This window comes from Vitis vinifera, chromosome 1, assembly GCF_030704535.1.
Source record: "Vitis vinifera cultivar Pinot Noir 40024 chromosome 1, ASM3070453v1".
In the NCBI taxonomy this organism is placed as follows: Eukaryota; Viridiplantae; Streptophyta; class Magnoliopsida; order Vitales; family Vitaceae; genus Vitis; species Vitis vinifera.
In genome coordinates this window covers 25,203,287-25,229,456 of record NC_081805.1, presented here as the reverse complement: position 1 = coordinate 25,229,456, position 26,170 = coordinate 25,203,287, and the positions used below count along the sequence as shown (strand labels likewise).

At 31.1% G+C, this 26,170-nt stretch overlaps 2 protein-coding genes and 1 long non-coding RNA gene across 6 annotated transcripts; 2 read left to right on the top strand and 1 right to left on the bottom strand.

Moving 5' to 3' along the window:
- Positions 1–4,578: 4,578 nt before the first annotated feature.
- LOC100242071 (receptor-like protein EIX2) lies at positions 4,579–8,824 on the top strand. Of its 2 annotated transcripts, none has more exons than XR_002030788.2 (3): positions 4,579–7,631; positions 7,745–7,799; positions 8,569–8,824. XR_002030788.2 is itself a non-coding variant. In XM_010657399.3 (3 exons), exon 1 carries the CDS (start codon positions 4,604–4,606, stop codon positions 7,625–7,627), a length of 3,024 nt encoding a protein of 1,007 aa, XP_010655701.1. In that variant the 5' UTR covers positions 4,579–4,603; the 3' UTR covers positions 7,628–7,631; positions 7,756–7,799; positions 8,569–8,824. The 2 variants fall into 2 exon arrangements, 1 of the variants encoding a protein (XP_010655701.1); XM_010657399.3 differs by having other exon boundaries at positions 7,756–7,799.
- A 2,316-nt stretch (positions 8,825–11,140) lies between these two features.
- Positions 11,141–15,157, bottom strand: LOC104880521 (uncharacterized). Of its 3 annotated transcripts, none has more exons than XR_009464547.1 (6): positions 14,920–15,157; positions 14,288–14,335; positions 13,971–14,177; positions 12,925–13,012; positions 12,155–12,811; positions 11,141–11,673 (listed from the first exon to the last, which is right to left on the bottom strand). It is a non-coding gene; the product is annotated as an uncharacterized LOC104880521 (long non-coding RNA). The 3 variants fall into 3 exon arrangements; XR_786772.2 differs by having other exon boundaries at positions 12,761–12,811; XR_786773.2 differs by having other exon boundaries at positions 12,761–12,811; positions 13,990–14,177.
- A 1,612-nt stretch (positions 15,158–16,769) lies between these two features.
- LOC100855337 (receptor-like protein 46) lies at positions 16,770–19,112 on the top strand. The gene has a single exon (XM_003631282.3). The coding sequence runs from the start codon at positions 16,770–16,772 to the stop codon at positions 19,110–19,112; it is 2,343 nt and encodes a 780-aa protein (XP_003631330.3).
- Positions 19,113–26,170: the final 7,058 nt, after the last annotated feature.

The window sequence follows — 26,170 nt, the reverse complement described above, 5'->3', positions numbered from 1 at the left end:
AATTATTAATTTTAGAATTAAAATAAAAAAAATAATAATTTAGGTTTATTTAGATTTTAGACAAAAATAAATAAATACCACATAGACTTGTTATGCATTTTTTCAACCCTTTATAATAATAATAATAATAATAATAATAATAATACTTTCTTCAATTAATTGAAGTTGTTAAGTGGTCCGAGAAAATTGTAGAAGTGTAGAAATGCCTTTTGAAGAAAATATATACATCTTATATTAAAATATTATTTATTATTTTGTGATTATTTTCCTTAGACAATGACTTTAAAGACTTTTCCGACACGTTGACTCTTGACTAAAACAAGGTCACTAGTCTATTGCGTGTGAGTTAAGCAAAAAAAATGAAACTTCATTTTTTGTTTTCATTAATTTTCTTGTGGTAGGTGCCTAATGCCTATCGAATGGACCATTTTGAGATAGGGTTCTACATCAGTATTTAGATTTATAGCCACGGTTAAAGTTGAGGACACGATGGGGTCCATGATTGGCTCATACGCTTGTGATACATGGCCCATGAAGAGCCGAAAGGTCTTCATCACCTTTTTGTTTTGTGACTGGCATTGCCACCAGATATAAAAATTAAATTTCAATTACAAATTCATAAATCAAAAGATACGTTACAAAAATAAATTTCAATTAAAAATTAATAAATCAAAAGATACATTACATAAAAATAAATGTTAACCTATTACATAATCAATCGTCACAAAATGTTTATTTTGTAATAATAATAAACATTTTTCCAAAAGGCATAGACTTGTTATGCAGTTTTCCAACCCTTTATAATAATAATAAAAAATTGAATATCTATAAAATTTTAAATAATTTTCATGACATTTTATTTTCCTTTATAGGCCATATCACTTAAATTCCCGTAACTTTCTTCAATTAATTGAAGTTGGTAAATGGTCCATAGGAGAAAATTGTATGAGTCTATAAATGCCTTTTGGAGAAAATATGTACATCACACATTAAAGTATTATTTATTATTTTATAATTATTTTCTTTAGACAATGACTTCACCGACTTTTGTGACATGTTGACTCTTGACTGAAACAAAGTCCTTACTCTATTGCGTGTGAGTTAGGCAAAAAAATGAAGCTTTATTTTTTATTTTTTGTTTTTGCCCATGAGAAAAACTTGTAGTAGGAGTCTAAAAATGCATTTTAAAGAAAATATATACACCATTCATTAAAGCATTATTTGAATTTCTTTTCTAGGTAATTGTTCATAATGACTTCAAGGACTTTTGTGGCATCTTGACTTTTAATCGAAGAAAAGTTCTTAGTCTATATGTGTGTTAGGCAAAATAAATAAATAAAATATTTTTTCTTTTTCTTTGGATGGACAACAACTTCATATTTCAAAAGCTTGATAATTATCTTAATAAATAAAATATCTTAAATTAATTTAATTATGGGCAAAAGGGCCATGTGTGGTCTAATCGTGATTGAATCTTGATCCAATCCTTTAAAAAAAATTTCTAAGTCTCAAATACTAGTATTGGTTTGACATATTTTCCAAGTTTATGTTTGGTTTGGACAAAATTTGGGGGAAATACAAGGGAAAAAATATCAAAAAAAAAAAAAAAAAAAATTGGATGAAAAAAAAAAGAAAAAAAATATAACATAGATTTAAAGTTAATAAATTATTTTTATAAACTACTTCAAACTCATTTCACTTATTTTAACTTTTCAATATAAAGACTAAATTTAAATTAATAATTTTATTTTATTCATAATAATTTAGGACTCTGTGTACTTTCTTGAGATTTATAATGCTTTATAAATACAATCAACCAAATATTACACAATAAAAAAAAGAGGTAAATTTCAAACATCCGCTTGACATTTTTGTAGATATGTTTATCAAGTGAACAAAATGGAGAAAATATAATATTTTCCTTTTACAAATTTATTAATTTGATTATTAAAAATTTAGTGAACCACAAATGCATGTGAGATAATATTTAGTGAATTTATTTTGAAAAAATAAAATATTTTTAAAAAATATGACAACTAAAAAATAACTTCATAAATTTATAGTAAATTATGAGAAGCAAAATATGAAGTCGAAAAATAACTTCAAATTTTGCACCTTTTAAGTCGAATATATAATAGATAGATTTGATTAGATCGGTTTCTATTGATTCGTTGTTTTGAAATGAATACTGAACCAATGTAATTGTTTTTATTTTTATTTTTATTTTTTTGATAAATAATAGATAAATTCGGTTGGTTTAGCTTTGATTGGTTCATGAACACTAAACCAATGTAATCATTTTTTTTTTTAAAAATAGAAACAAACATCTTTAAATGGAAATAAAAAGTAATAAGATTGGATTGGTTAGGTTTGAAGTCAGTTTGGTTCACTAATGTCCTTGAACTTAGATTTCTAATTTACCCTCATTTAATAATTAACTAGAATAAAAAAATCCAATTAATTTTAAAAATAAAATTTAGATTTTTACATTTTTCCCAAATTAAAAATAAAAATTAATAAATTAATTTCAACAATATTCACAAATTTGAAGATAGTTATATAAAAATAAGTTTTAGCATATAAATTTTTTAACAACCAAGCATAATTAGAAATCCTAATAATTATCTAATTATTATTTTTCTACACTTTGCATAATTAGTCATTATAAAAAAATTGGGGTCGTTCATGTCCTTGAATTTACACTTATCTAATTATTCATTAAAATAAAAAAAAATCCAATTAATTTTGAAAACTAAAATTTTAGTCTTTCTTATTTTTCCCAAATTTAAAAGAAAAAAATTAATAATTAATCTCGACAATATTCATAAATCTGAAAATATATTATATAAAAATAAATTTTAACTTAGAAATTTTTTAACATTTTCTTAACAACCAAGCATAACTAAAAATCCTAATAATTATCTAATTATTAAATTTCTATAAATAACATAATTAATTATTATATATATATATTTTTATGGTAATGAATTATAATATTTTGAGATAGTTGTAAATATATTAAATTACTATTTCTTAAATTATTAATTTTAAAATAATAATAATAATAACTAATTTTATAGTTATTTTTAATGTGTAAAAATAAATAAATTTAAGCCTTTATACATTACTAAAAACAAGCAATTTAACACTTAAAAATATTTAGCATTAATAAAAAAAAATGACCTAAATACTTAATAATATTCCATTCAGATTTTAGAGAAAAACTAAATACCACTTATTTAACCATGTTTTTGTTTTTTGTTTTGTTTTTTGTTTTTGTTTTTTTTTTTTTTTTTTTGCAAGCTAAACCAAACGTCTTTAAATGAAAAACTGAACTAATTAGGCTACAATGAATTGGTTAAAATTGGTTTGGTTAGATAAGGAAATTTTTTATTTTAAAAAAAAAAAGAATTTTTTTATTTAGAAAAAATAAATTTTTTCATTAAAAAAAAATGCAACTTCCCTTTTTTTTTTTTCCTAACTCACACCAAATAGACAAGGACTTTGTTTCAGTCAACAGTCAACATGTCACAAAAGTCCTTGGAGTCACTGTCTAAGAAAACAATCAAGAGGTGGAGAAATTCAAAAAATGTTTTAATACTTTCCCTAAAAGACATTTTTAGACTTGTGTGGAAATTGTTTTTCTTTTTAGATTTGTGTCAAAATTTTCTTGTATTGACGGTCACTAACTTTAAATAATTGAAGAAAGCTATTTGAAACTTTCTCCTCCAAACGAAAATAAAATATCATGAAAATTTATATATATTGAAATTCTTTATTACATATATAAATGGCTTGAGTAATGCATAATAAGTGTAAGGTGGTATTTAATTATTTTTTGTTTGAAATTTGAATAGGCATAACTTTGACTTAAATATAGTAGACTGATTAAGTGTTTAAGTTGCTTATTTCTTATTATTATATAAATATTGTCAAGTGTTAAACTGCTTGTTTTTATTAATGTTTGGAATGTTATATTTATTTATGTTTACATGTTAAAAATATCTAAAAAATAGTTATTATATTTTTTATTTTGATTTTAAAATTAATAATTTAAAAATGGTAATTTAATATATTTTAAAATATACCAAAATATCATAATTTATTAGCATAATAAAATTGCATAATAATTAATTATATAATTAGTAGAAAATTGATAATTAGATAATAATTAGGATTTCTAATTATACTTGGTAGTTAATAAAATGTTAGAAATTTTCTTAGTTAAAACTTATTTTTATGTAACCTATCTTGGGATTTATGAATAACATAGTTGAGATTAATTTATTAATTTTTGAATTTTGAATTTGGGAAAAATATTAAAATCTAAATTTTAATTTTTTAATTAATTGAAATTTTTTATTCTAGTTAATAATTAGATGAGTGTAAATTAGGAATAAAAAAAATTCTTTTTTTCTTTGGACCAAACACTTGGTAATTAATGTCTTGAATTAATTTACTCAGGGATAGAAGAGATATGTGATCCGATTGTGATTGAACTTGATAATTTCTTCTATATTTATGGCGGCCAAAAGACTTAAAATAGTTGACTAAATTATTTATATAGCACCCACTAATAACTTTGCAACTTTGCATTCATCAAATGGCAAGTTGGAAAACCACCCTTCTACTTCTTACTCTTTTTCTCCTTTCTCTGTTTCTCGAGCGTCTCCTAGCTGAAGCTACTATTATCAATTCCATTGATGGTGGTATGAACAAGGGCTGCATTGAGGTAGAGCGGAAAGCGCTTCTTGAATTCAAAAATGGACTGAAAGATCCTTCAGGTAGGCTTTCTTCCTGGGTTGGTGCAGATTGCTGCAAGTGGAAAGGTGTGGATTGCAACAACCAAACAGGGCATGTTGTCAAGGTTGACCTAAAATCTGGTGGTGACTTCTCACGTTTGGGTGGTGAGATAAGTGATTCCTTACTTGACTTGAAACATTTAAATTACTTGGACCTAAGTTTTAATGATTTTCAAGGAATTCCAATTCCAAATTTCTTGGGCTCATTTGAAAGATTGAGATACCTTGATCTCTCCTATGCAGCATTTGGTGGAATGATTCCTCCTCATCTTGGAAATTTATCACAGTTATGTTATCTTAACCTTAGTGGAGGAGATTACTACTACAACTTTTCTGCTCCATTAATGAGGGTTCATAATTTGAATTGGCTTTCTGGTCTTTCTTCTTTAAAATACCTTGATATGGGGCATGTGAACCTTAGTAAAGCAACCACAAATTGGATGCAAGCTGCAAACATGCTTCCATTTTTGTTAGAATTACATTTGTCCAATTGTGAACTCAGTCATTTCCCTCAGTACTCCAATCCGTTTGTTAATTTGACTTCTATTTTGGTCATTGATCTCTCCTACAACAATTTCAACACTACTTTGCCTGGCTGGTTGTTTAACATCAGTACCCTTATGGATCTTTATTTAAATGGTGCTACAATTAAAGGTCCGATTCCCCATGTTAACTTGCTAAGCCTTCACAACTTGGTAACCTTAGATCTCTCGTACAATCATATTGGAAGTGAAGGAATTGAATTGGTGAATGGTTTATCAGCATGCGCTAATAGTTCCTTGGAAGAGTTAAACTTGGGCGATAATCAAGTCAGTGGTCAGTTGCCAGATTCATTAGGGCTCTTTAAGAATTTAAAATCCCTACACTTGAGCTATAATAGTTTTGTTGGTCCCTTCCCCAATTCAATTCAACACCTTACCAACTTAGAGAGTCTTTATCTGAGTAAAAACTCCATCTCAGGTCCAATTCCAACATGGATTGGAAACTTGCTGCGCATGAAGAGACTTGACTTGTCATTCAATCTAATGAATGGGACGATTCCAGAAAGTATCGGACAACTTAGAGAGCTGACTGAGTTGTTTCTTGGTTGGAATTCTTGGGAAGGGGTAATATCTGAAATTCATTTCAGTAATCTTACAAAACTGGAATATTTCTCTTCACACTTATCACCCAAAAACCAGTCTCTCCGTTTTCACGTGAGACCTGAATGGATTCCTCCCTTCAGCCTCTGGAATATCGATATTTCCAACTGCTATGTTTCTCCCAAGTTCCCCAACTGGCTTAGAACTCAAAAGAGACTTGACACAATAGTTCTAAAAAATGTGGGGATTTCAGATACAATACCAGAATGGCTTTGGAAACTAGATTTTTTTTGGTTAGATCTTTCTAGAAACCAATTGTATGGAAAGCTTCCCAACTCATTATCTTTTAGCCCAGAAGCATTCGTGGTGGATTTAAGCTTCAACCGCTTGGTGGGCCGATTGCCACTTTGGTTTAATGTGACATGGCTCTTTCTGGGAAACAATTTATTTTCAGGTCCAATTCCCTTGAACATCGGGGAATTATCGAGTTTGGAAGTCCTTGATGTTTCTGGTAACTTGTTAAATGGCAGCATTCCTTTATCAATTAGTAAACTGAAGGATTTGGGAGTAATTGATCTCTCAAACAATCATTTATCTGGAAAGATTCCAATGAATTGGAATAATTTCCACCAGCTTTGGACCATAGATCTATCCAAGAACAAACTGTCAAGTGGGATTCCAAGTTCGATGTGTTCAATATCTTCACTTAGCTTGTTGAAATTGGGTGACAACAATCTTTCTGGGGAACTCTCTCCAAGCATACAAAACTGCACAAGGTTGTACTCCCTTGATCTTGGAAATAACAGGTTTTCGGGCGAGATACCCAAATGGATTGGAGAAAGAATGTCATCATTGGGGCAACTTCGTTTACGAGGCAACATGTTGACAGGAGATATTCCTGAACAACTGTGTCGGCTTTCTTATCTCCATATTTTGGATCTTGCACTTAATAATTTATCAGGATCCATCCCACAATGCTTAGGCAATTTGACTGCTTTAAGTTCTGTGACCTTATTAGGCATAGAATTTGATGACATGACCAGGGGGCATGTCTCCTATTCAGAGCGCATGGAGCTAGTTGTGAAGGGACAAGATATGGAATTTGATAGCATACTGCGAATTGTGAATTTGATTGATCTTTCTAGTAATAACATTTGGGGAGAGATCCCAAAAGAGATCACAAATCTCTCGACCCTGGGTACCTTGAATTTGTCCCGAAACCAGTTGACTGGAAAGATACCTGAGAAGATTGGAGCCATGCAAGGGCTAGAAACTCTTGACCTCTCATGCAATTGCCTGTCAGGCCCAATTCCTCCGAGCATGTCTTCTATAACCTCATTGAACCATTTGAACCTATCGCATAACCGCCTGTCAGGACCAATTCCAACAACCAACCAGTTCTCGACATTCAACGATCCATCCATTTATGAGGCGAACCTGGGACTTTATGGGCCTCCATTGTCAACCAACTGCTCCACCAACTGCTCCACTTTAAATGATCAAGATCACAAAGATGAGGAGGAAGATGAAGATGAATGGGACATGTCATGGTTCTTCATAAGCATGGGATTGGGCTTTCCGGTGGGATTTTGGGCTGTATGTGGCAGTTTGGTTCTAAAGAAGTCTTGGAGGCAGGCATATTTCCGGTTCATTGATGAAACCAGAGATAGGCTATATGTCTTCACTGCAGTGAATGTGGCTCGTCTGAAAAGGAAGATGGAAGCAAATGGAGTTCATGGCTAAAAAGGTGAAATATCTTACATCACTTCCCATTCTTTTTCCTTTTTTTTTTCTTCCTTGTTTGTTTTTTAATTTCATTGTATTTTTGGTGTGTTATGATTATCATCACAATGAATTCAGCTCTTTTGCAGAGGGTGATAAGGTTTCAAAATAACAAACATCATACAAAAAGAAGGTAAGATGAATTTCATTACAATGTAGTGTAAGGCCATCTCCGTTTAGGTACATATTTGTTAGCTATTAATCTTTTTATACTTATATTTTATTATATGATTTCTTAAATTCTTGAATTGGAAATAATGTTTTAAATTAACAAAAGAAATTGAATTGTTGTCTTGTTGGACTCGGATTTTGTTAAAAGTATATTCATTTAAATGTTTGAATCATGTTATAGTAAGCGACATATTTGTAGACCCTTCAACTATGCATATGAATATAAGTTGTTTCTCTTCCCTTACTACAATTAAGTTCCTAAATACAATGCATAGGGTAATCAATCTCCTAGTTTGAGTCATTAGAAAGAGGATTGAGGAAGTTTATAATTGGGTTCAACTCTTTGAAGTTGCAGAATGTGATTTTCATAGGGAAGGTTAAGATATGTGTAATTTTTTCTAAGATTCAACTCCAAAAAATATACAAGCAAGCAACTAAGATTATAGATTGTTATAGGTTATTAGTTGAAACTCTAAATTTATTGACAAATATACTCACTTGAGTATGGTTAATACCACAAGTATGAAAACTATAGGAATTTAAACAGTCTCAATAACCAAGTTTGTTAATATTGAACATGTTGTTTATATTCTTTGATGAAAATCTAAATGTTGCTTAAATTGGAGTAATAATAATAATAATAATAATATTGAACATGTTGTTTATATTCTTTGATGAAAATCTAAATGTTGCTTAAATTGGAGCTAATCATGTGTATTTACTTGTTTCAGATTGAATACAATGATGAATTCTCGGTGGTAATAAAGATTGCTTTTGGTACTAGTAGTATTTGAGAACTCTATCTTTGAAATGTTGGCAAACAATTATTTTTCTTCAGGTAGGTTTGTTATTTATGAATTGTCATTTAAGTGAGAAAAGTTGTAATATTAGGTTGGATACTCAACCTACTTTTGATATTTTTGAGTCATCTATGCCTTAAAATTGTCCTTTCAACTTTTATGTTTATGTTAATTTGGTAGTTGATTATCACTAAGTACCATTCAAAAATTTTGTCCATTATTGATTGAAATATATTTTTGGTATAAGCTTCAAGTGCTTGAGCTAATTGTACATTATTGAAAAATATGGTAAACCTCATCACCTCTAGTTGTAGAATATTTTCCAAATAATGTGTTTTCTCTTCATTTTGTTTAGCAAAATATGGCCTAACAACATTGTTATAATATAAAAACAACACTCTAAAATAAACTTATTGTAAATATAAGGAATGTTTTATTTAAACCATGGATATATATATATATATATATATGCAATCATTTTTTTATTTTTAATGAGGGTTGTATGCAAACTTATGTTTTGGAAACCCCACTTTTGAGTGCTCCAAGCCTTGAAAGCTAGATTCAAGTGCTTGAGCACTCGATCTCCAAAATCTTTTTCAATTAAAAGTTATTATCCTTTTCATAACTCTTTATACTTATGCTATCTAATATCTAGTTAACTCTAAATATTCTTATATCTTTAATGGGGTGTAAGTTATGGGAAATTATAAAAAGTCTCAAACTAGAATGAATTGAACAAAATTCCAACAAAATTGAGCTTTTAAATATTTTTTCTATTAATTGAAGTCATGGACTAAGAAACTTGTGATCATCTCTTAGGTTTACTATATGGTCCATAATATAAATCTAAATCTTGCTTAAATTAAAGTAAATTATACTTATTTACATGTTTTAGATTGAAACAGGGAGCTCGTCATGGTTAATGAAAGTTTCTTTTCATACTAGTGTTTGAGAAATTTGTTTGAAATATTTGTCCATAACCATATTTCTTTAGGATATTCTATTATTTATAAAGACTATTATTTGAATGAGAGATGATTTAATATTAAGTATTAGACTTAGCCCACATTTGAAAATGTTCTTTCAACTTTTATTATTTATATACTGACCTTTTTTTTTATACATATTTTTAATCACAAAAAGTAATAATAATTTTTATATTAAAAATAGAAAATTTTATACCAAAAGTATAAACTCATCTTATATCTTTAAAAATCACTATAAATTTTTTTAATAAGTCTCCAAAAGTTTTAATATTTTATATTGAAGTTACCTTCATTTTCTATTTTTAAAAACAAAAATTAAGTACATATAAGCACAAACTAGCCAATGCTAACCTAAAATCTCTTAACATGGTTACCACATATTTAACATGATTGGGAGGTAAATTATAAAAGCCCCTACAAGCCTCTGGTAATGAGAATTAGAGTTTATTGGGTGGTGATTTTAGGAAGGACTTCTAATAATTTTAAGTTTTAACACTTAAAATTTTTTATCTTTCAAGTATTAAAAAGATTAGAAACACTTCTTAAAAGCATTGTCAAACATACTTTAAAAATGTCTTTGACAGTAAGTTTAGAAAATATTTCTAATTTTTTTAACATTTGAATGATAAAATTTTTTAAGTATTAAAAATATTAGAAATATTTTCTAAAATCACTGTCAAATGGGTTATAAGTCAGCTTGGAAATGATTTTGAAAATTGTTCTAAAAAAAAAAAAAAGTTTTTAAGAATGGTTTTAAAAAACAATTCTCTAATATTTATATGATAAAAATTTGTTTAAGAATTTGAAATATTTTTAACGTATTTTTTGCTTTCAAATATTTTTCAAAAAAATAAGTTTTGTATGTAACATTTTATTTTTAATTATTCTTTATATTTATCTTATTATTTTTTTAAAAATAATCATAAAAAACAATTGAAAACACATTTTTTTTTTTTAAGAACAAAAACTATTTTCTTATTGTCAAACAAGATTTTCTTATTTTCAATTCTCAAAAAATAGAAAACTATTTTTTACAACCATTGACAAAGAGTTGTGCAATACAAGTGTTGCAAGTGTTGTAAGTTTATAGCGGCGAAGGCCATAGGGATGCAGAATAAATCCTATACTTGCAGCCACTGGTAAAAAAATACAAGTAGAAGTTGTGAAGCTATCCCCGCGATCATGTTTTTTTCTCAACTAAAAGCTCTATATGTGGCTGGGACAGCTGATAGTTGCTGCTATAAAGGTGTGATATCTACAAAATTTAATACTATATAGTACTTATATACATGACCTTTTGTCAATTGCAACTATAGGGCTTCATATGCATGCCACTTTTCCTTGCCCGGTGCCATAGGTTATTATGTGGACACAGCTGAAGTCTTGAATATATATTTTTTCAAATATTTTGATTAAAATTCTCATTTCAATATTGAAGAGGTCCTGCTACATTTTTCAGAACAAAATTTTAATTTCTAATATTGCATAATCCAAATATATATATATATATATATATGTATCCGAACTGCATAATCAATTAATGATCCCCAATTCAAAGTTCTGCTGTCAAAGGATAAGGAAACTTCAATAAACAAGAAAAATTATCTCCTCCAATACTAAGTTCTAACTAAAATTCAGTCTTCAGAGACTGATCTGCTGCCCTAGCCTTTGAACTTGCCAAATACCAATGATAATCCCCTTTCTTGAAACAACCAAACTTTGAAATTACTTGAAAAGTCAAATTAAATAAATTGCACTAAACTCAAACAAAGTTTGGTTTCTTTCTTGGGTTTCAATTTCCAACTCCTTATCCTTTTACCATCTTTCCTTAACAAAGTTCCTTCTTTCTATCAAAAAGAGAGAAGATCAAAGCTGAGACAAATTTAGCCTCAAAGCAGAAAAAGAGCGAAAAACTATGTCTAACTAATCAAAAACCATGCTTCCATATCACATAATCAGAACTCCACAACAATCAACCAAAAACATAAAATTCCAATACCTTGTCCCTTCCAAGGGCAACATAGTGTCGTAAGCCATTGCATGAGCCATCCTTGAAAAAGATAGAACAATACAATCTTAAATTAAGTTTTGGACAAACAAATGACCTGAATCTAAGCATTTAATATGAAAACAAAAGTAAATTCAAGGAAATGTCTGTTATCCTCTCAAGCGTACTATAGTAGGATAGCGCAAACATAAGACAGGGCTGTGAAAGAAGTGGCAGATCCATTATTTCTGCTCCTAATGATGGGGTAACAAATGGGGTACTCTAAAGGGTATGTATAATCATGTGACTGTCATTTTCCATGTGTAAATGCAGAAGAGCTATATAGTTACTTGGAGGAGTTCATACAAAATACACAGGATAACAAATGATATGCCTATGCATAGAACAGAATTCCAATAAAAGCTAGTTTTGAGATTTCCTTTTTATTGTGGGGTTGGGTGGAGTAGGAAGGAGGTGGGATTAATTTGATTTCACTCGGTAAACATTTCTCAGTTTGAATATGATCATGCTAAGAATGAAGTACCTGGTGGACAAGCATGTGTGAAATAGTAGTTTTTGGAAGGGAGCTTCTTAATGCTTTTGAGAGATTAATACATGAACATTGGAGAGGATCCTAGGCAGACAACCACCAACGTCTTCCTTCCAAAGGTACGTCTACAGAATCAAAGATATCTTCCAAATGATTCTCAGTAAATGCTACCCAACCCTCATACGATAACTTGTCCATTCCACTAGCAAATAAATTTGCTAAATGTATCTTCAGCCAATGTAAGCCTGACTTCCCGAGAAGGCGTCCCTCTACCAACTCCAGGATACCTCGACACAAGTCAGAGTTGAGATGGTTTAAATATGGGTGCATGGGGTAGGCAAATTAAGTGTAACAGATGTCAAGAATATGATGGAATGATAAATTGTTTAAATGCCCAAAAAACTTCAGAAACGGTACTTTGATTCTTTATCAAGCAAGCCTCCTATGGGACAATGCCCTAGTTGTTCATTGGGACTTCTATCACCTATTAGATGAATTCTAAGATACTAAGAGACTTCCTAACTAGTTAACAGAACTAGAAAGTAATAGTTACTTATCTTAATATAAGAGACAAGATGAAATCAATACAGAATTACTCACGATTTTCCATCACCAAGTTTCTACCAGTCTGGTTCTTACTACTTGTGGATCCTGCATAATTCAGACAATACGGAAAGATAATACAATATATGAAAGTAGAATATCATAAACAACTCATTTTCTCATCATTAGAAGAAGAAAAAAAAAACTTTGATTATACTCACAACTTTGAGAAAACTTCGCTTGATTTCATACACCCAATATAAACTCGAGGCTTATTCAAATGAGTAGCAAGAGTTGCTTCCAGAGTATCTGTATGAAAACGATGGGTAAGTCATCATGCTTTTGTAAGTGTTTTTATTGTCAATATTTGAACCATTAAACATTATAAGATGATTGCTCAGGCTATTAACCTACCTGTTAGTTGCCTTAATATCCCATTGCTGGCCTATTACTTAGTAACTTAAAAGTTTTTGGTAAAGTGGTGGTTTAACATTGACGTCTTAAGTTTGAAACACACCTGAGGAAGCGTATTAAGACTATTGGGAAATTCTGGATTCAAACTTCACCCCATGTGTGCGCTAAGGCTATTAACTTAAGTATCAATCACTTGATATGCATTGTCTTGGATAAAGGGAAAGAAAGAAAGATTAGTTATGGCAAAAGTGATGTTAACATATAAGGTTTAAAGTAATGCTCTCAAATGAAGAATGACATACTTTTGTGCTAAGCATATAAGTGCAGTTTAGCACATAAGTTATGTCAATATTAATTTTTGCAGCAGTGAATCACAATATTACTTCCTGTTTCATTATTATACAAACTATTGTCTCCCTTATTACGTTAAAGACAAACTCAAAATTTCTGTAAATAGGGGTATAGAGGGTACGTGCAGGGCAGGGGCAGGGGCAGGGGCACTTGATGGTTTTTTGCTCTCCATTCAATTGAGCAACTTCAGAAAAATCCTAGAGAAAGAAGATTTTAGCTTCTCATAATTTGCCCCTATTAGCTCCAAGGCTTTTCAAATTGGTTGATGGAGTTTGCAAACTATTGAAAGATGACTATTGCAAACTAAGAAAATATACAAAACAATGAAAAAAGAATAGAAGAGAAATGGAAGTCCACTAAAAGTTTCCATGTTAATAAGAGTTCAGCCTACAAGCCTCCTGTTTTTATCCCTTATATGCTTATAACAGAAATGTCAATGTGTTAAGTGGCAACTGGGTCATTCTCTATGTAAATCATACAAAGAATAAAAAGCGAAACTTACAAAAAGAAGGGTATTCTACCAGTTGGCATCCATCCCCTACGGATTGCATCTCTATTGTTCTTGTGGCCAAACTTTGTCATAATTCCTACAACAAAGCTTTTTCTTAGGAGGAGTCTCCTTATTTTCTGACAAGTTCTTTGAGATAAAATCTTCCTGTTGTGCTACAACTAGCTCCATCTCAAGGGCTGCTAACTTCTTCTGTTGTTCCTATAAAATTGAAGAAACATCACCATGACCTCTAGATTATATTTTGTCTATTATAACAAAAGCCCCAAAAAAAACCCCACATAAAGGAAGGATAGCTATAATTTATTTACCTGCATGCTATAATTTGCAGTGTGTCATTGGCTCATTGCACCTGAAAACTATTAAAATGGAAAAACCCATTATCTAGTCAATTACTCTGAATGATTAATTTCAAAAAATGAAAATAGGCTAGTATCAACTCCAATTGTTTCAATAAAAGAAAAATAAAAAAGACGAAAACAGAAAGAAAAAAAGAAAAAAACATGAGCTCATGCAAATCACTAGTTTATTTAGCATTGCAATGTAATGCTATAGAACATATAATTAATCTAAACCATGATGGACTGATTCCAGTTCCATACAATGTCAAGACCCCCTTTGTATCATTATAATTCTATAATTTAATCTTGATAACAAAATAATCCCAAAAAATGCATTAACAAAATTGTGGGGAAGAAAATTTGAAGCTAAAATTGAATAACAATATCAAGCTCTCTAATCAAATAAACCCTATTCTCATAATCCAGCCATAGCCTACTAATAGCATATTTCCATAAAAACAATTTATTTATTTATTTATTTTTGAACAAAATAGACCAATTATAATCAAAAACCTAAATTAACAAAATTAACCACACCAGAAGCAATATTACAGCTAAGAAACGAAAATCATTTCACAATACGAAACAATGTGAGAACTCACCAGCAGATGACGTAAATCGATGTCATGGTGGCGAACATGGCTAGCATGAGAACCGAAACTAGAGATTTGAAAGCCGAACTAGATAGCCGGTGATTTCGTCCCCGGCTATGCGTTTCATCGCTGTGAAGCGAAGAAGACACCAATCTTTAGAGACCTTTCATCAGTGGCTGGCCAACCGGGTTGAATTTCGGGTTATTGTTTCTCTTTGACTAGATTTCGGCTCTAAATTTGAAATACACAAGATAGGCATATATAGACATATGTACTTCCCAAATCCACATTTATATTACTAGGAAAGATAACATTGAAGGAAAATAAAGTAAAAAATTTAAAATAAAGGAACTAAAAACAATTAACCTCAGCATATTTTAATAAATTTTTTTTCATTAATAAAGAGGAATATAAAAATAATATAATACATTGATTCTAGTATTTTTTATTTTTTTTTAAATTTTAAATTTTTTATTTTTTTAAAATTTTTTTATTTTTTATTTACATTTTCTCTTTAATTTTCTAAGAAATAAACAATTCGCTTGTCTTAACAAGAAAAAAAAGAAAAAAAGAAAATTCAAAGGGTTAATTAACTTTAGACCATTAAGTAAATAAATTTCAGATTTAATCATTTTCTTTTAACAAAATAAATTTGATTACTCCACAAAAGTCAAATTACTGTTAAATATTTGGATTAGGTTACAAAAGTCAAATTATTATTAAATATATATTAATGATTTATATTAATATTTTTAAAATGAACAAATGAATAAATATGAAATGTTAAAATCAATACGATGGTTCAATTATAATTAACTTGTGATATTTGTATAAATAAAATTAGAAAATCATAATATATTTATATAGATTTTAATATTTCTAATTTTATTAAATAATTATATTATATTATTTAATTATTAAAAAATATGTTACATATGAAAAAATAAAATTTTATTGGTTAATTTTATATGCTTCCAATGGCTATTTATTATATTGATCGAATTATTATCTTAGTGTATTTTTTACCTATATTATTTTCATATTTATTATCTTATGCATGAATGTATATTTATTTTAAATATCCATCTTCTTGTTAGTATTGTAAATCAATGATATAACAAAAGAAGAAGTTAGTCTATTAGTATTGTTTGGACCATTAATTGGACCACCGAACCAAGTGTAAAAGCACACACATGGAAAGACTTGAGTTTGAAAGTATCTTAATACACTTGCCTCAAGTATCTCTCAAATTAAAATAAAATAATGATAATACATATATTATATAATACATCTGGATTCTTCGTTTAAACAAATCGTCCATGACATGTGGACAAGAAAAAAGATGAAGACTTTTTCCTTAGATTTTTTTCTCCCTTGGACAATGACTTAAAACTTTAAAGATTTGGTAGTTGACATATGTTACAGTAAAAAGTCTCTTACACAATTTTATTTTATTTTGACAATAACTTAACTTGGAAGGCTTTGGTAATTAGTATAATTAATTATGAATTGGGCCAGCTATGATTTGAACTTGCAGCATGTCTATCCATTCAAAAACTTCGATAAATCTAAAGTCTTGTCTGTTAACTTGATGAAGCACAAGATACTTTACTATCTGCTTTTGAGTCAAACAAGCAATCACATTTTCCTAGTGTTTTCATTATTATTTTTCTTGCAATGTTAGTTGAATGCGGTAGACGAGGTTGGCCCATATATGGCCGAAAGGTCTTTGCTCCTTAAATTTTTTGAGCTGGTTTATATGAAGACTTACTATTAAATAAATCCAACAAAAGACTAATGGTATCTACCTATAAAGAAATACTGTCTTTGCTGTGATCTATCTTTGTAGAGCATTAGCAATGGCGACCAGGAAAACCTTCATCATATTTCTTATCCTTCTTTTGGTTCCTTTATTTCTAAAATTTTTCTTACTTGAAGCCCTTGTGATCAATTCCACTGATGGTGATAGGGACGTAGTTTGCATTGAGATGGAGCGGAAAGCCCTTCTTAAATTCAAAGGTGGTCTGGAAGACCCTTCAGGTCGGCTTTCTTCTTGGGTTGGTGGAGATTGTTGCAAATGGCAAGGCGTGGATTGCAATAATGGGACAGGACATGTTATAAAGCTAGACCTCAAAAACCCTTATCAATCCGATGAAGCAGCATTTCCCTTGTCTCGTTTAATTGGCCAGATAAGTGATTCCTTGCTTGACTTGAAATATTTGAATTACCTGGATTTGTCTAAAAATGAATTGAGCGGCCTGATCCCTGATTCAATAGGAAACCTTGACAACTTAAGATATCTTGATCTTAGTGACAACTCAATCTCGGGTTCAATTCCAGCATCCATTGGAAGGCTGTTGTTGTTGGAGGAATTGGACCTCTCTCACAACGGAATGAATGGGACCATCCCAGAAAGTATAGGACAACTTAAAGAGCTCCTTACCTTAACATTTGATTGGAATCCTTGGAAGGGGAGGGTATCCGAAATTCACTTCATGGGTCTTATAAAACTGGAATATTTCTCCTCATACTTATCACCGGCTACAAACAACTCTCTGGTTTTCGATATTACAAGTGACTGGATTCCTCCTTTCAGTCTCAAGGTTATCAGAATCGGCAACTGCATACTGTCTCAAACATTCCCTGCCTGGCTCGGAACTCAGAAGGAACTTTACCAAATAATCCTCCATAATGTTGGGATTTCAGACACTATACCAGAATGGCTTTGGAAGTTGTCTCCACAGCTTGGGTGGTTAGATCTTTCCAGGAACCAATTGAGGGGAAAGCCTCCCAGTCCCTTATCCTTCAGCACATCGCATGGATGGAGTATGGCAGATTTAAGTTTCAACCGCTTAGAGGGTCCACTCCCACTTTGGTATAATTTGACATATCTTGTTTTGGGGAACAATTTATTTTCAGGTCCAGTTCCGTCCAATATTGGGGAATTATCAAGTTTGAGAGTCCTGACTATTTCGGGGAACTTGTTGAATGGGACCATCCCATCATCATTAACTAACCTGAAGTATTTGAGGATTATTGATCTCTCAAATAACCATTTATCTGGAAAGATTCCCAATCATTGGAAAGATATGGAAATGCTTGGCATCATTGATCTATCCAAGAACAGACTGTATGGCGAGATTCCAAGTTCCATATGTTCAATCCATGTAATTTACTTGTTGAAACTGGGCGACAACCATCTTTCTGGGGAACTCTCTCCAAGCTTACAAAACTGCAGTCTGTACTCCCTTGATCTTGGAAATAACAGGTTTTCAGGTGAGATACCCAAATGGATCGGAGAAAGAATGTCATCACTGAAGCAGCTACGCTTACGAGGCAACATGCTGACCGGAAATATTCCTGAGCAACTATGTGGGCTTTCTGATCTCCGCATTTTGGACCTTGCACTTAATAATCTATCAGGATCCATCCCTCCATGCTTAGGCCATTTGAGTGCTATGAATCATGTGACCTTATTAGATCCTTCTCCAGATTACCTATATACTGATTATTACTACACGGAGGGAATGGAGCTAGTTGTGAAGGGAAAAGAAATGGAATTTGAGAGGATACTTTCAATTGTGAAGTTGATAGACCTTTCTAGGAATAACTTATGGGGAGAGATTCCACATGGGATTAAAAATCTCTCAACCTTGGGTACCTTGAATTTGTCCCGGAACCAATTGACTGGAAAGATACCCGAGGACATTGGAGCCATGCAAGGGTTAGAAACTCTGGACCTCTCGAGCAACCGCCTTTCAGGCCCAATTCCTCTGAGCATGGCTTCTATAACCTCATTGAGCGATTTGAACTTGTCGCATAACCTCCTGTCAGGACCCATTCCAACAACCAACCAATTCCCTACATTCAATGATCCATCCATGTATGAGGGTAACCTGGCACTTTGTGGGCTTCCATTGTCAACCCAGTGCTCCACTCCTAATGAAGATCACAAAGATGAGGAAGATGAGAAGGAAGATCATGACGATGGGTGGGAAACATTGTGGTTCTTCACAAGCATGGGATTGGGCTTCCCGGTGGGATTTTGGGCTGTATGTGGCACTTTGGCTCTAAAAAAGTCTTGGAGGCATGCTTATTTTCGGTTTGTTGGTGAAGCGAAAGATAGGATGTATGTCTTTATTGCAGTGAATGTGGCTCGTTTCCGAAGGAAGATGAAAAGAAATGGTGGAGCTCAAGGTTGAAGAGGTGAGTTATCTTGCATATTTTCCCTTTCTTTTTCCTTGTTTATTTATTTATTTTAATTTTTTGTGTGAATTATCATCAGAATGAATTCATCTATTTTGCAGAGGGTGACGTGATTTCAAAATAACAAAATCATAAAAAAAAAAAAAAAAAAAAACAAAGGGAAGATGAATTCCAATGCATAAGGTAATGCAAACCTATCTTCATCACACATTCTATTAATCTTGTTATATATACTCAAATTTTATTAAATGATTTCTTAATTAATTGGAAAAAATGGTTTAAATTCACAAAAATAAAAAAAATAAAAAAATGAATGATCGTATTGTTGAATTTAGAGTTTACGAAAATTGTAGTGCTTTAAGCACTCAAATCATATTATGAACTGAAGATAAGTTAGAAGTGAACTTGAATTCTTTTGATGAAATTAATCTTTATAGGATGGTGTTAAATGCCGATTAATTAGATGCTTATAACTTATATGCATGTAAAAGTTTTTCCTTTCTAACAACTAGATTCATTTTTTTTAACGAAGTCCTTATTTTTGTGACCATTGAATGTTATCAATAAAGAGAATGATATATTAGGATCAAAGAATGATATATGTATAAGGTAATCAATTTCTGAGTTTAAACCCTTAAACAAAGCGTCCTAGGGAATCTATAAATCTATAATTGATTCAATTCTCTAAAGTTGTAGAAAGTGATTTTCTCAATGGAGTTGTAAGGATACATATCTCCGAGATTAAATGCCAAAATACAAGCAAGTAGCTAGGACTACAATTTGCTTGGTTAGAAGTCTCTAAATTTATGGAGAGATATACTCTCATGATTACTATGACTTATACCATTAGATATAAACACTTCCTCATCTTTGTGAATATTTTTGTTGTTAATTGAAGTCATGGACAGAGAAACTTTTGATCTGCTATTAGGTTGATCATACAAAAATATATGATATTGAACATAAGCTTGTGAAATTTGAAGCTTATTACGTGTATTTACTTGTTTCAGATCGAATACAATGGAGGAATCCATATGGTGAATGAAGGTTTGATTTGGTACTAGTGTTAAAGAATTGTATGTTTGAAATATTTGTTTGTAATTATTTTTCTTTTAGATGTTCTGTTACTTATAAAGACTGTAATTATAGCGAGGAAGAAGCTCTATTGAAATATAGATAGAGATATGAGTTAATTGTAGACCAATGAAAAATATTTCATAAAGTAGGAGGCAGGGAGGAAAAGCACGATAGGAGGCATGTCTCAGGCCAGAAAGGAAGGAAACAGAGAGGCCAGAAGCGATATAGGCTAAAGACTGAGGTCAAGTCGTCTTCAGTCTATATTGTGATCCCATGCCAATTGATTTTTATATGAGACAGGGAAGCACCAACCAAGACTCTTTATACAAGGGGCTTTGAAGAATTTCTTCAGAGGCAGCACCCATCAACTTACAACAAAACTTATAGATTGATCAGGACTCTAACATCATGGAGGCAGACTAATGAATACAAATTCAATCATTTTTCGTTCCTATAAAACAGTGAAACGAGGCATCTGGTTCATGGATCACTTTACAACTCTGCCCAAAGAAGGACAAATAAAGTTGAACAAGGGAATTAGAGACCCCAAATTCTTTCAGTAATGCTGATTTTGAAGCAAAACTTCACCTGAAAGCACATACAGAGCAAAGCTTGGCTTACCTTCTACAGCTACTGTGGGCAGGGCTGAGCCTCCTCTTCCTATCACTAAAGCTCAGACTCCGAACCAAACCGGGAAGGCAACGCTGTGCAGAGTGAGCGGATTTCTCTCTCAGGTTTGTAACCTCTATTTGGAGTTCTTTCACTACTGCAACCTCTATTTGGAAGAAAGTAAAAAAATGGTAGCCTTGGCTTTCAGCCTTCCATTTTCCATATTACTTTCTATTCCTTGTAGGTCTTGATCGCCTTCAAATGGATCATCGTCAAAGCTCTCTTGGAAGAGCTCAATCAGTTTCTTCTTATCAGATGGGGAGGGTTCAGTCATGGAATTGGGTGTTTTGTTCATAGAAAGAGATCTATCAAGTCAAGGAGTTTCTCTGAAACTGCTTTGGTTCATTGGAGTATATATTGCCATGATAGGGTAGTGTTGAATCTGCATGAAATAGAACCAAGAAATTTTCCCATACTGCAATGCCTATTTTAGTTGTGGCCCTCAGCAAAACACACCATACTCCTCTGAAGATAACCAGGAAAAAAATGAATTTCTTTCCATGAAAAATTTAAGTTAATCTTACGAGCACTGATGCTGAAGAAATTTTCACAATCAGATTCTAACCAGGGTTGCGAATCAAAAAATACCTCCTCTTTGCTACCTACAAAAAAAAAAATTAAAAAAAAATGGTGCACTTCAATAAAAGAAAATGCCATGAAATTCCAAATAACATGACCAGAAGAGTGAGCAAATCAAGATATTGAATTCTATGGAGTTATAGAACAGTGAGAAAGAGCCTTAGATTGTCTAGTCAAGATATTGAATACTTGAGAAACCATTTTTATGTAGGAAGCTAGTAACAATTGCTGTGAATTGCATAATCAAAGAATCGTAGCAGGCTTAATGTCCCAACACAAAAACAGGATTTATAGTGCCTGGGATGTACCAAGGGAACCTTCAAATCAATTTCCAATATCTTATAGTCGTGTTTCCATGTCTTATGAGAATTGAATTGCACCCTTCTATTTGTATGACAATAGTACTATAATGGAGCCATTAAACATAACTGACTTCAACTGTCAAATGCTACCTAAAATACAAGGGAGTCATTCAAATTCAGTTTCGGAATTGAGTAGGCAGCTAAAAACAAAAACATCGTACAAATAACAGTTCTATGCTCCTGAAGATGGCCATGTTTCCCCATTCATCCAGGGGTGCTCAAATTGAAACTCTTTCTCTGCCACAAAAAAGCAACCAGTCTATGGCAACCACTAATGTCCTCATGCTGCTATATATGGAACAACGAGACACACAACTAGACAATTGCCAGTCAAAATTCATTTTCATCTAACAAATTCAACCTTTGCCTTTTTTTTATAAAGAATTATTATACTCATTAATAAATTTAACACATTAAGTCTTGCTCAATTTGGAGTTTATTTATCTAGATAAAAAATTTATAAAAATATGATATATAGAAGAAATTAACAAAGTCATTTTAAATAAATTTTGGTCTATGACTTTCTAATGTTATTGAGTTCCATAACTTTCGAGTACTAATTAAATTAGTTTTTAAGTTTCAAATTACTTTTAAAAATTAATAAATTTTATGTATCAAACATAGTTTGATTTAAAATTTAATTGCTTTATGAAAAATTTTAGAGAAATTAAAAGAAAATTATAAAAGTATGTGTAATTTAAAGTGTAGACTTGTGAAAGAGTGATAAAAAATGGATATATTACTTTGAAAAAAATATTACAAGATATATAGAATACACTAGTTGACTTATAGAGCTCTAAACTAGGAAAAATATCCTAACATGCTATACATAGCAGAACACATCAATGGGAATAATACAATTGTAAATATATAGCTAATTGATAGGAAAAATGCCTATTCCTACAAATTATTTCCTTTTCTAACACTCTCCCTCAAACTGATGCCAAGATATTTCGTATCCCAAGCTTGCTAATTATCTATTGAAAGTTTGCATTTGATAATCCTTTTGTGAGCACATCTGCAAGTTGGTTAGAGGATGAAACATATGGAGGACAAACTTGTCTAGAGTCAAGCTTTTCTTTTATAAAATATCTATCAATTTCCACATGCTTGGTCTGGTCATGTTGAATTGAGATTTGTGTTCTATTTATAGCTGCTTTATTGTCGCAATAAAGCATCTTCACTCTCACTTGCAAGTTTGAGAGTATTATCTTCAACCAAAGTAGTTCGCATCTTCCTTGCACTATTACCCTAAACTCTACCTTTGCACTAGAACAAGTCACCATTGGTTGTTTCTTACTTCTCCAAGTGACTATATTCCCTCCTAAGAAGGTGCAATACCCCATAGTCGATCTTCCGTCTACCCTGGAGCCAACCCAATCAACATATATATAAACTTTTAACTTAAAATTGCCACCTTTCTTAAACAAGAGTTCTTTCCTTGGAGTTTCTTTTTATGTTTAAAATAGAAAACTATTTTTAAAAATTCATAATGTTTATAAGTGAAATAGAAAACAAGTAGAAGTTGTTTTCACCAATTTTTAAAAATAAAACATTGAAATTTTTTAAAAAATCATAAAAAATAAATAAAATTGACACATGATATCATTCTTTTTCTCCCTCCATGACCTAATGCCAATACTAAAAATCTTCAAATTATTGAAATTATTATTTAATTTATTTAAGTTTTTGAGTTATTTGTTGTCTTGGTCAATAGGATCTTTTAATAGTATTATGGTTATTGTATGTACGTATCATGGTCAATACTATGATCTTTTGTTGAGCTTGATTATTAGGAGAGTCTATTTTTGGCACATTGTGTAATGTAGTAGTGGTGATGTATTGTTTAGCAAAGTAGTTTTTTCTCATTGTATTATGTGTCTAATTATAGAGCACTTTAGGTAGTGGTCTTGGTCTGTTGCCATTTTTTTTACTTTTTACCATTGGTTTAATTGTCTATATAAAGGTTGTTCGTTAATGAAAATCTATAGCAAAAAATATGTCTTTGTTGTGTGTTTTTTTTTTTTACTTGCAACTTTATTTACTTTTCTTAGTAATTCTGTAACAATGGCATCAAAATGTGAAAAGGAGGGGGTGATAAATAATAAAAGGAAAAGAAAAAAAAAAGTCTAGGTCAAGGGAAAAGGGGTGTGCGATAGAGTCTGTACCTGTAGTTTTTTCTATTTTACTTGTTTTCTTTTTTGTAGCAACAACACTGAAGAACAATGACCTTTGAAAATCTTGTGCAACCAACTATCCCATGCTTCGATGGTCACTATGATCATTGGAGACATGTTGATGGAGAATTTCCTAAGATCCAAGGAGTACTAGAACGTTATGGAATCTAATGTAGTAGAACCAACAACTAGAGTCATGTTGATAGATATACCGAGAGTAGAATTAGAAGCTTTGAAGTTAAAGGACCTCAAACATATTTGGAATGCAATGAAGAAAAAGTATCAAGGGAAAATGAAGCAAAGCGTGTGCAGTTCCCAAAAATTAAGACATGTGCCTTAGAACCCTAGTATAACACAAGTTCCCAAAAATTCTTGTCTGTCTCTTCCGTAAACTAACTTAAGCTTCGAAGGGGGTGCCTAGAAAAATTATCCAAACACTCTTTGTTACAAGTACACTCGTCGTTCTCTCAAAGGAAGCTAGTCAAACAAAGCATTATTGGCCGTGTACCAACAATTGGCTTATGATATAGAATGGGATACAATAATATGAATTGAGTTGGTCCAATAACTTGTTATAAACTATAATAATATTATTAAAATATTTTCACACACAATGTCCTTTAAAAGATGGAGGTTTTTTTGTTTTGGTTTTTCAAGTATATCATGTACCTATTGTGAGATTACTCTCTTTTTTGATATATGATATATATCTCATATTGATGAAAGAAATAATAATTATGAAAATTTGAATTTTTGGATATAAAATTAATATCTCCTCCAGGTACAAATCAAAACTTGAATATTCACATATTTAATATTGTGACACCTCAAACCTGGAGGCTAAGGGTATTATTATCATTTTATATGTTAAACCTTAGAGCTTAACACATGAATGACCTTAATTAACTAATCAAACATCTAATTAATTGACTTTTACCTCAAATAGATTTAGAACAATAATCAAAGCATAAATTAAAATGTTATAAATTTCTAATCCAAAACTAGCTAAAGTAAAATAGAAAGTCTCTTCTAGAAATGACTTCATTTAAACTATTGAACTTTTAAGTTGCTCTTTAAAGAAATAAATTCAAAATTTAAAATTTACATTATTATTTGAAGCATAATTTCCATGTAATATAATTATAAGGAAGTTATATATTCAAGAGATAAGTTTCTATTAGTGCTTCATAAGTTGTCATACATTTGAAATAGTTTTATTGTTATAAATCCAAGAAAGTATCATAAATCTTCTTTTTGTTATCCATATGCAAATTCAAAGAAACAAAGTTTCTTTAATAGATTGTGACATAAAATTAAATACAATAGGTAGAAAAAGAGTCATGTTTTCTTTTCCAACACCTATATCTCATTTGGTTATGGCATCCTAGCTAGTGTTATTAAAACTAGGCTTTATTTAATTTGTTGAATAGAAAGATTTACAAATAAGTTTTGATTGTATTTTTTTATGAGTTCATGCTTATCTATTTATTTTACTTTTTGAAGAATTTGAAGACTAAAATATGAAGAATTTGAAGACAAACTATGGAGGAACACAGACTCAATTCATTCTGTGATACTTTTTTTTTTTTTTTTTTACAATGAAAGAAAGCATAAATAAATATCCTACAGATATGAGACAATTCCGGAATGGTACACTATCACGGACGGAATTTCCCTTACATGGAAAGTGTTAGATGGAAAGTGAATAAACTCTTACATGGAAAGTGAATAAACTACCTTGCTAGAATTACTCCTAAATCAATTATAATAAAGGCTGTACATTACACTAATTCAGGGAAGTAAACAGAGGATGGTAAATATGGGGAGGAACATGCACAGGCAGGAAGGCGACGTGGGCTTGATTTCCAACACTCCCCCTCAAGCCGCGTTGTAGATGTTGATCATTCCAAGTTTTTCTGTCAGATTTTCGAAGTTACCTCGAGCAAGAGCTTTTGTGAGAATGTCAGCCGTTTGACAGTTTGTCGGAGTGTAGCTGACTTTGAAAACTCCTTCTTCAATCTTTTCCTTGATAAAGTGTCGATCTATCTCCACATGCTTAGTTCGATCATGATGAACCGGATTCTTAGCGATACTGATGGCAGCTTGATTGTCGCAGTATAACACCATGGGATGCTTCAATGGAACCCGTAATTCTTCTAACAGCCTGTTCAACCAGATTCCCTCGCAGAT